General features: G+C 42.5%; 2 protein-coding genes across 2 annotated transcripts; one reads left to right on the top strand and one right to left on the bottom strand.

Annotated features, from left to right (window-relative positions):
• The first annotated feature begins 576 nt into the window (after nucleotides 1-576).
• On the top strand, nucleotides 577-4825 carry LOC108665206 (ubiquitin-conjugating enzyme E2 G2). Its single transcript, XM_018151938.2, has 5 exons — nucleotides 577-929; nucleotides 2035-2116; nucleotides 2434-2552; nucleotides 3734-3874; nucleotides 4567-4825. The coding sequence occupies exons 1-5, from the start codon at nucleotides 887-889 to the stop codon at nucleotides 4686-4688; spliced, it is 507 nt and encodes a 168-aa protein (XP_018007427.1). The 5' UTR covers nucleotides 577-886; the 3' UTR covers nucleotides 4689-4825.
• A 1741-nt stretch (nucleotides 4826-6566) lies between these two features.
• LOC108665201 lies at nucleotides 6567-8345 on the bottom strand. Its single transcript, XM_018151934.2, has 3 exons — nucleotides 8274-8345; nucleotides 7289-7709; nucleotides 6567-6928 (listed from the first exon to the last, which is right to left on the bottom strand). Exons 1-3 carry the CDS (start codon nucleotides 8286-8288, stop codon nucleotides 6621-6623), a joined length of 744 nt encoding a protein of 247 aa, XP_018007423.1. The 5' UTR covers nucleotides 8289-8345; the 3' UTR covers nucleotides 6567-6620.
• Nucleotides 8346-10693: the final 2348 nt, after the last annotated feature.

Raw genomic sequence — 10693 nt, 5'->3', positions numbered from 1 at the left:
CCAAAAAACGGATTTCAGATTCTTAATCTACACCCCAAAAAACATATAATAAAAAAACACCCTTTTTTTTGGATGCACTTAATCTAAAGTACCGTAATACCATGGGCAGTAATTAATTCTTTTTATCTCTTCTTTCACACAACAACCGTCGGCTGGGGAGAGTGAGCTAGAGATTAATCTGTGAAACGACTGGTGAGTGGTGGCGAGAGAAAAAGGCTCAGCTCAAAATCAAGTTTTGCTCAGACTGAGAGGTGTGATCTCTTCATATGGTCATACCTACCCAGTCTTAAAATCAATTATAAATTTTTTTTCAGAATGAAGGCTATGAAGCAGGGTGTCAAATGAAGGCTGTACATCCAGATGGTCCAGAGCAAGAGCAGAGGATTCAATCTTGAGCAGTGAACTATTTGCCATAGCTCAGGCTGCTCTTATGATTAGCACTAGCAGATTAGGGATACCCAGATAGGAATGCTGGTGAAGCTGGTCAGTTGTCAGTGGTCACCAGGGCTGTGGGTGGCACCAGGCCACTGAGGGCCAGGGTGCAGAATTTGCAAGCTGTGTGGCCAAGATATGTATTTTTATTTATTTATTTATTTTCTTTCATTTAGCATTGTTCTTTTTGCTGTTATTCTTCTTGTAATATTTTTTCTGCATATTTCTTGTTCAGATTTGCATATTTTTAGATGTTACATAACTAATAGGCACACATTAGACCCTATTTAGACCAGGGGCTGCATGGACCAGGATCCAGTGCTCCTATAAGACAAAATAAGATACCTAAGCTAATAACATCAATAGGTTGTTTAAGCATATTCATTCATTATCAGTGTGTTGTACAGTCTTGGTAGCTGGTCTCTATTATTTAAGTTGATTAATATATTTCATCATGGCTGGCCGAGCTTTGAAGAGATTAATGGCAGAATACAAACGTGAGTAAAAATCTGAAGGATGTTTGTCTGACTGAATGAGTAAATAATACTATCATCAATGATTCTTGGATAGTAACATTCGTTTGTTTTAAATGGAAAGATATTTTTGGTTACTTTTTCAATTGAAACAATGTTTGTATCATTTGTATCATCACTCCAGCAAACTATTATTATTCCTATGGCTTGTATCACTGATAAATATTCACTCTTTTCCAATTTCAAATTGCAAATGCAATTGTAGATCTCAATTGAAATTATAATTCCCAAATTATTTGTTTGCATCTAGACAGAATTGTGAAAACAGTTATTTCTTCAGGAAATATCAAGTTTTATGATATATTTATTAATATTTAAAACCTTTTAGATCTAAATCACATGAAGGTACCATTGAATGGGTGATAAGGGACTGCTGGGTTAAATCAGGACAGTCCTCCATAATGGCACAAAAATGTTATAGCAGCAAAATTAATTGAAATATTACAAATTGCAAAACTAAAAATGCTGAAAATTTTTGAGAATGTTTGACTTTTTGTTGAGAATGTTATACTTTCTATGCAAACATGTACATATGAATTTTATAAGTGCAATATGTTAATATATACCTATGGTATCTAATAATACCTATTCATACATTTTGCTTTCAATGTCAAATTCACTTAATTCATTTTTAATGATGAAATTTTCGGAACTACGGTACATATTACTTGCAGAGTGTCATTCTGCTAGTGGCTGTCACTAAATTAGGTCTCCATTTTTATATTATGAAAATCCAGAATTTTTCACAATTATTTGTATGTACAGGTACTTCTTTTCATTCCAGTTAGGTTACGACTTTCAAATTATCTCATACCAGTATAGGTATACTTCAAAAAACTTCTCAACATATTAAATATTGAATTGAAAATATTTGAAGGCACACTTTAGCCATTGAGTCAGTTTCCAAGTTAGAATGGTTTTTAAAATTGTAGTTTTCAATTGCCAATATTTATTTGAGAGATTTATATGCTATAGAAAATAAATAACTTTTGTCATTTGAGCATTTCCATGTTTATTTTACCTATGTCACTTTTTCAGCTGGTAAATAGAATTATCTTTTTCTCTACAGAGCTGACACTGAATCCACCAGAAGGAATCATCGCTGGTCCGACAAATGAAGAGAATTTTTTTGAGTGGGAAGCTCTAATTATGTGAGTATGGCAGGCAGGTCTGGCTATAGATTTATGTCATTGGAATAATGTTTGAAATTTAATTTATTGAATATAATAATTCAAACATTGAATGAGCTTTTGATATTAATAAAACCTGCCACCAGTATCCGTAAACTAATGTGCTGCACCTTTTTCCTAGCATTATCAGTACGGTATATAGAAAGATATTTACAAAATGAATGTTTAAAAAAATACCCATGTGGATGAAATTTTTAACATTCCTCTGTGATGTGTGAAAACTTTAATTTTTTATTTTAATTTTAGAATATGTATGTTCTGATGCAAACTGCCTACAGGGGGCCAGAAGGCACATGTTTTGAGTGTGGGGTGTTCCCTGCCAAGCTGGTATTTCCTACAGACTATCCGCTGTCTCCTCCTAAGATGCAGTTTACATGTGATATTTTCCATCCTAACAGTAAGTTTACATGTGATATTTTCCATCCTAACAGTAAGTTACTTTCATAACTATATTCATTTTCTGACATTTTCCATCCCAACAAAATGTTGCTCTCATAACTACTACATGACTTGCATGCATGTTCAAGTTAAATCTAAGAGAAATAAATATACTGGGTTATTCTAAATTATGCATCCAATTTAATGAATTTATATATTTAAGTATAAATTCTAAATGAATAATTTATAAACCAATTGAAAGAGAAAGATTCAATTTTTTACATGTTTAGCAATGTTCAATATGTCCTTTGTGCCAGTTCTTCATCTCCCCCTTCGAAATGAAGATCTGGCTCTACACTTCTGGCCACCTAGAACACCTGATCTCGTGTGGCTATTTCTTATGGGGTTATGGCAAGGAAGCAAGAACTCACTCCGCATTGAGTGAGTTTCTGCCGCATCACAAACGGCGACGCATCAGCGTTACCGTGGACTAAGAAGTTCTAAACTCATCTACGTCCCGGCTCTACCAGCAACTCTGTTTACGTCCCGCCTCTACCAGCAACTCTGGTAGATCTGAAGAACCGTATCACTGCTACGGTGCACTCAGTAACTAAAGATATGCTTTCTCGTGTGAGACGAGTTAGGCTACCGTTTAAATGTTTGCCGTGCAGCACAAGGGGGCATATTGAACATTTATGAATATGTAAAAAATATGAATCTTTTTCTTTGCATTGTTGTATAAATTATCCATTCAAAATTTATACTTAAATAAATACGAATTTATTAAATTGGGTTCATCATTTAGAATAATCCTCTTCACTTTTAGGGGTGACATCAATTTGTTGCAGATACTAGAGTGTTTTGTATCTTTTAATGTTTTTCATGCTTATGTTGTCAAGTTCCTATGATGATTTCAGGTAGGTATAGAACATGGTCTTTTCAAAGGTAGATGCTGAATTACTGTGCAGCTCTATTTTCTGAACCGTCTCGCCATGCAAATAAAATCGTCGTGACTGCCATACAAATATCTTAATTTTGAGCTGCCATAGCAAGCAATGCTATAATTCCTTTAAAATGTACCTAATTAGCAATTCTGTGATTCATTCAAAATGAACCTATTACCATCTCTCTATTGTAATGTAGACTTAAGTCTGGTTATTTTACTTGATAACTTAACACTGCACGTCATGTTCATGACAGTTTACAGTGACGGGCGCGTGTGCATCAGCATCCTGCACTCGCCAGGGGAGGACCCGATGGGTTACGAGTCTAGCGCCGAGCGCTGGAGTCCCGTGCAGAGCGTTGAGAAGATCCTTCTCTCCGTCATATCTATGCTCGCTGGTAGATTTTCTTCACTTCTCACTAAATCTCTTAATGGCATACATTTTACATTATCTTGTAGCAATTGTTCTCTTCTGACTAAATCTCTTAATGGCATACATTTTACATTATCTTGTAGCAATTCTTCACTTCTGACTAAATCTCTTAATGGCATACATTTTACATTATCTTGTAGCAATTGTTCACTTCTGACTAAAGCTCTTAATGTTGTACATATATCATTGTCATGAAATAAATTCATTAAATTAGCCTTAACCTCGGACTAGGGTAATTTTGTTGTTGACGCATATATATCGTGGTGCAGTCATCTCAAGGAATAATGTGTTGCGTCAGTGCTACAGTCCTTTGCTTTAGATAATATGTAAATTTAGCTGACATGCAAAAAACCGGCGGTAAATGGAATGCTTATGTATACACATGTGTGTGTTATAAATTCTATGTTTGTATTCATGCCCGTTCAGTGTTATGTTGGATTTGATTGTATTACGTTTTGATTTTATTGTGTGCAACACAATAAAATCAAAATTATTTAACCCTATTATTAACAATAAAATTATTTAACCCTATTATTAACAATGTGTGCAACACAATAAAATCAATATTATTTAACCCTATTATTAACAATGTGTGCAACACAATAAAATCAATATTATTTAACCCTATTATTAACCATAAAATTATTTAACCCTCAGAACCTAACGCGGAGAGCAGCGCTAACGTGGACGCGGCGAAGCTCTGGCGCGACAACCGCGCGCAGTTCGAGCGACAAGCGCGGCGCCTTGTGCGCTCTACCCTCAACCTGCCGCCCTTGTAGCCTCCTGCTCCTGTAACCTCCTGCCCGTGTAGCCTCCTGCTCCTGTAGCCTCCAGCTCCTGTAGCCTCCAGCTCCTGTAGCCTCCAGCTCCTGTAGCCTCAAGCTCCTGTAGCCTCCTGCTCCTGTAGCCTCCTGCCCGTGTAGCCTCCAGCTCCTGTAGCCTCCAGCTCCTGTAGCCTCCAGCTCCTGTAGCCTCCAGCTCCTGTAGTCTCCTGCCCGTGTAACCTCCTGCCCGTGTAACCTCCTGCCCCTGTAGCCTCCTGCTCCTGTAGCCTCCTGCCCGTGTAGCCTCAAGCTCCTGTAGCCTCCTGCCCGTGTAGCCTCCAGCTCCTGTAACCTCCTGCCCGTGTAGCCTCCTGCCCTTGTAGCCTCCTGCCCGTGTAGCCTCCAGCTCCTGTAACCTCCTGCCCGTGTAGCCTCCTGCCCTTGTAGCCTCCAGCCATCACACACTCGAATAAAAGAATGCAGTTGTACGCGACTCGTTTAGCTCACTTGAACATGACGCTGCCGGAGGGTTCCGTTCTCTCCCTTTCTGTGCACAGGCTATTTTGCGTGCCTCCAGACCTGCATTGGTATTCCATTATTTGTAATTTCATCGAAAACTTATTTTTGTTTTTGAGTCAAAATCATGAGCGTCAGAAGCGTCCTTGATGACGACGCTTGATGTTGCATATTGCAACATCTATACATTCTAATGCCAACAAATATCATTACTGTTGAAAATACTTCGTTTAACAACAGAGATTTCAGCAATCGGTTCGATTTAGTTTCTTACTCTGGTTCTGTTTGTCAGTTTCAATATTTATCTTCCCCTCGTTTATCCCTTCGCTTTTTAGCGCATTTTCTTATTTATGGAAAAAATTCACTATTCTGTTCGCCATGTCCGTCTGTCTGTCCGTCCGTGACTTCACGTTTTTGTCGACGAGAAAATGCGCTCTCTGCCACTCACTGCAGTGAGTACTAACTACTGAGTTATATTATTGATGAATTTTGACAGAAACTGACAATTGTTTGTGCACTCAGCCTACAATTTTTAGGGATTTGATGAAATGAAGATGAAAGGTATTGATTAATTTCACATTTCGATGGCATGTTACTTGAGCGTGATGTGTCTCAGGACATATTTTTTTACCAATCTTCTTGCCCTTATTGTAAAGTTTTTATTGTCATTAAAGCTCTAATTTTGACGGAATAAAAGAAATAAATTGAGTTTTGTAGCATTTTGTTTCGCGATAAATAATTCCTTATATATAAGAGAGCTCCCAGCCGACAGCGGCCGTAGAAAAGAGGAAAAAAAAGTAAAAAATTTCTGTAGCGAGACTTCAAGGCTCCGAGAAATTCCCAAGTGTTGTCCTGGTGATGGTAGAGGCTGGTGGTCGAGCCTCCTGTGATGGTACGCAAAGAAAACAGTTCTCTAGTCCAGCATTTGGGAAATTCCAGATTCTTCAACTTCTCTTCAGGGCCAAATTAGTGAGTATAATCTCATTCGTGTGGTTGCCAACTACATCCACCACCGTGGCTGACGATGTCCATCGTGGTGGCAGCCGACGTCCACCGTGGTGGCAGCCGACGTCCACCGTGGTGGCAGCCGACGTCCTCCGTGGTGGCAGCCGACGTCCACCTACGTCCACCGTGGTGGCCGCCGACGTCCACCTTGGTGGCAGCCTACGTCCATCGTGGTGGCAGCCAACGTCCACCGTGGTGGCAGCCAACGTCCATCGTGGTGGCAGCCGACGTCCATCGTGGTGGCAGCCAACGTCCACCTTGGTGGCAGCCGACGTCCACCGTGGTGGCCGCCGACGTCCACCTTGGTGGCAGCCTACGTCCATCGTGGTGGCAGCCAACGTCCACCGTGGTGGCAGCCAACGTCCACCGTGGTGGCAGCCGACGTCCATCGTGGTGGTTGACTGTCCGCCGACGGGTACCCGGCAGTTAGTGCGCTGGGACGTGGCAGGAACAGACAGACGGCAGTTGGTAGACGTCTATGAAGAGCCCCTTGTACATGTCGCAGGGATCATACGACAGCAGGCGGTGGTACACGAACTTCTGCGTGCAGGCGCTCGAGTAGCAGGGGGCGAGGGCACGGCACGCCGCCCCTGGGTACAGGCACGTCTCCAGGCGCACCGTCTGCGTGTGGTAGTGCGCGTCGTTCACGATCACGTGCCACTTGCCCTGCACATTGCGGGCCCGCCTCAGTGTCGCGTAGGCCACGTCGCTGGGGCATATGTAGCCCTCGGGACCTGAGAACATGAATATCAGAATAGCATTTTAATTTGACGTCTCATGATGTAGAAACGTTCTTTTACGATCAGAGACACTTCAACTCTTCTACGTTTACATTAATTATCATCAACGCTATATGTATAAGAAGGCTTGGTAACCGGAGATGCCCCCAATGCATTAAGTTTTAATATATTCATCTAACTGGAGCCGAAATGCAATGTTATCACAAACGTGTGGGAATCTCTGTCGCTTACCTAGCATTGCTGTTGCTGACCATGCAAGCTAAAATAAGTGTTCTCTCGTAGTGATAGATAGATGATCTTTTGTAGGAGACACGACAACCTTAGCCATGCTGTCACGACTACCGTGCCACTTGCCTGCCCAGTGCGTGAGGTCGTATGGCGAGTGCCCTGTGGAGGCGCCCGAGTAGAAGGCGTAGTCGAAGGCCTCCTCCTGAAGCTTCGTCAGGAACTCTACCAGGTCGTCCGCCGACTGGTCGGGGACATCAGAGTACTTCTTGGCGAAGATGTAGTCGCTGCTGATGGCACTCGCGATGTCGCTGGCGGGATACTCGGGGTCTTCGAGGCAGTAGGAGGTGCCGTTATAGGCACATGCAGGGGGCTTGGTGGGGTCGCAGTGGCCGTACAACGGCTCGGGGCTTGCAGGGGGGCCATAAGTCGGGGGCGAGTGGGGGTGCCTGGGGGGCAGTTTGCCGTAGCTGGGGGTGGAGTGTCCGTACGTGGGAGGCGAGTGGCGGTCACCCAACGCCACCAGCACCTGACACGCCAGCAACACCGACTGCCCACAAAACAAATTATTTGCCTAAAATTGTATATCCAATTCCTGACCAAGCGCTGCCTGCTTATGCTGTCAATTCCCCGTCAGCATCGCAGCTACTATGCAGTCGACGACTTCGTTACGAGTGACAACGTCACTTGTAGCGAATTGAGAGATGATAAACTTGGTTAATATAATTGCTTTAATCTAGGCATTCAACAACTACGATTTTTTTCTATATTTTTGGCAGAAGGGAGAAAAAATGTCCACGGTTTTTACGTTTAGTACGTTTCTTACATTTTCGTAGGATGTGTAATTAAAATTTTTATTCACAATTTGACGTGTCTTTTCTTTCGGCACGAAATTTAGCCTCGCAAAAATCCGTAATCTAAAGCGCACTTGATTTCGAAATAGATTTTTGCGAGCCGCTGAGAATGAACAATAAAATTGTGTCGTATGGTGCATCAAAACCTTTTATCTCTCTGAAACATTTTTGTTGTTCTGTTGATAGATTAATTACAAAATTTGTATCCACCTATTAATCTCATGTGGCAGTTGAGCTCGTGAACATACAGTTATACGCACCACTGAGAAGATCATAATGAAGGAAGGGGAAGGAGTTCCTAGGAGAGGTCGTGTCTCGTCGACCTGCTGAGTAGCTCTGCCGGAACCAGCCTGTCGCCCGCCTTATATAGCCTCGGTAATTACCTCGCGAGGTCACCTACTAACGCTCGCTCCCATTGGTCTCTTAATTTAGTTTGAGCACCAATCAGTACGACGAATACCTAATGCTCCACCACTCACAAGCGCGGATATACGTGACGTCACACTCTTACTTTCAGCGGCGGTTGCGCGCGATCTTCGGAGAGGGAAACTTTCACCTTGCGAAGACGCGCGCAAATTACGACGTACGAGACCTGCGTAAACTGCGTCAGGGTCACACGCAACAGCTCTGCAACCCCGAGAACATATCAGCTTAACGCCATGCAAATATTGAAGTCAAACTTGCTAATTGGTGCGCAACGCAAGGCCAGCGCAAGAGTTCGTTAGCAGCGAAGCGTTTGATGTCTTGCGAGGCAGCAAACTGCTTAGACGGAGTCGCAACCTTCTCTTGACTAACGGTAACTCAATTACCAGAACTTGGTGTAGTTACTTGGTGTAGTTACTTGGTGTAGTTACTTGGTGTAGTTACTTGGTGTAGTTACTTGGTGTAGTTACTTAGTGTAGTTACTTGGTGTAGTTACTTAGAGTAGTTACTTGGTGTAGTTACTTGGTGTATTTACTTGATGTAGTTACTTGTTTAGTTACTTGTGTAGTTACTTGGTGTAGTAACTAGTGTAGTTACTTGTTTAGTTACTTGTGTAGTTACTTGGTGTAGTAACTAGTGTAGTTACTAGTGTAGTTACTAGCAGAGCTGGGCAGCGCTACTGTGAAATGTAGCGGCCGCTACCGCCACCGCAACAATTGTTGCGGTTGGGTGGATAGCTAGAGGTCAGCATAGCCCAAGTCCACAGTACGATTCATATACCTTCCCGAGCGTAACGCAGCCGGGCATCTTCACGGCTTTTGACACAAAGCGCCCACCACAACAGCGCCGTTCAGTCACAGGCAGGAGCGCATACAGGCCGGAGCGCAACAGGCCCTACCGCAACAGCTACTCCTAACGTAACGTAATGTAACCTAACCTAACCTGCGCCGCCTGTTGCGGTAGGCCCTGTTGTGCTCCGGCCAGTTGGGCTCCGGCGCTGTGGAGCAGTGGCTGTGTTGTGCACAGCGGATTTACTGTTAGCCGAAGTTACCCACAGCTCATTGATCTGAGGCTATGTGCAGATATTGCATGCTGATGGTTGGCGTTGGGCCCAGGGCCTGTTTACGAGTCAATTTTGTGACCCACGGCTGCGCTCCCAACAATTGCTTAAATGTAGCGCCGCTACCGCTACATGTAGCGCGCTACTGCCCACTTCTGGTTACTAGTGTAGTTACTTAGTGCAGCTGCCAGTGTAAATGAAATATCAGGACACAGTTTATTTGCTATAGTGTAAAAATTTATTCATATATGTTACAAAATAGCGGGTATCCCGACATTACGGTAGTAACTTTATTGCGGACCGGAACTTACTAGGGACGAGTTATTTTTTGGTATTAAGGGTTGTTGACTTTACGCTCTCATCCTCATCGGAAGTCTCCTTCTGATCGATATCTTATTTGTACATACTGATTGCTGCTGCTGTAATAAAGTACTATTTGGGAGTGCTTGATCTATTTCCTATGGATGTGCCAAAGCTGATGTGGAGAACCCAGATGAAGTACTACTGCTAGACAAAAGGTTAGCTCTTTGTCTAAATTTTATTTTCCTAACAATTTCAACGAATAATGGCGTCAGAAGCAAGTCATTAACCTGTTATTAGTAATTTTCGTAGGATTAGTTTGATTACCGATATTTTATAGATAGATATGATCTTAGCTGTCCCGCATCATCTGTCCCGCATCATCTGTCCCGCATCATCTGTCCTGCATCAGCTATCCTGCAGGACAGCTGACGAAATTCCCCGCTTATACTGCCCAGTAGCTGAAATTATAGCTTACGGAGCGTCCAGCACCTGATAAAGCAACGAAATTCCCCACTTATACTGCCCAGTAACTGATATTATAACTTTTGGAGCCCCCAGCACTTTATAATGCAACACAATTCCCCACTTATACTGCCCAGTAACTGATATTATAATTGATGGAACGCCCAGCAGTTTATAATGCAACAGAATTTCCCACTTATACTGCCCATTAACTGGTATTATAATTTAATTATTGAGCGCCCAGCACTTTATAGTACAACGAAATTTCCCAATTATACTGCCCATTTACTGATATCAAAATTAATGGAACTTCCATAACGGTCCATAACTTAATTATATTCCAAACGTGCCGCTTTAAAAGGCTGCGATCATGTCGTCGTGATAAAATTTACACCGAGGCTCATCCAGCGGTAGCAATACTGTGATTGGTTC

This window comes from Hyalella azteca, unplaced genomic scaffold (genome assembly GCF_000764305.2).
Source record: "Hyalella azteca isolate HAZT.00-mixed unplaced genomic scaffold, Hazt_2.0.2 contig11653, whole genome shotgun sequence".
Taxonomy (NCBI): Eukaryota; Metazoa; Arthropoda; class Malacostraca; order Amphipoda; family Hyalellidae; genus Hyalella; species Hyalella azteca.
Note: the sequence above shows the minus strand (reverse complement) of the source record. Positions and strands in the feature narration are given on the sequence as shown.

Bases quoted from the DNA above. Each gene is read 5' to 3' on its own strand.
- LOC108665206 (XM_018151938.2), top strand. From the start codon at position 887: ATGGCTGGCCGAGCTTTGAAGAGATTAATGGCAGAATACAAAC. The intron at 930-2,034 runs GTGAGTAAAAAT...TTTTCTCTACAG, and splicing joins ATTAATGGCAGAATACAAAC to AGCTGACACTGAATCCACCA. The intron at 2,553-3,733 runs GTAAGTTTACAT...TGTTCATGACAG, and splicing joins TGATATTTTCCATCCTAACA to TTTACAGTGACGGGCGCGTG.
- LOC108665201 (XM_018151934.2), bottom strand. The intron at 6,929-7,288 runs GCAAGTGGCACG...TCATGTTCTCAG, and splicing joins CGACCTCACGCACTGGGCAG to GTCCCGAGGGCTACATATGC.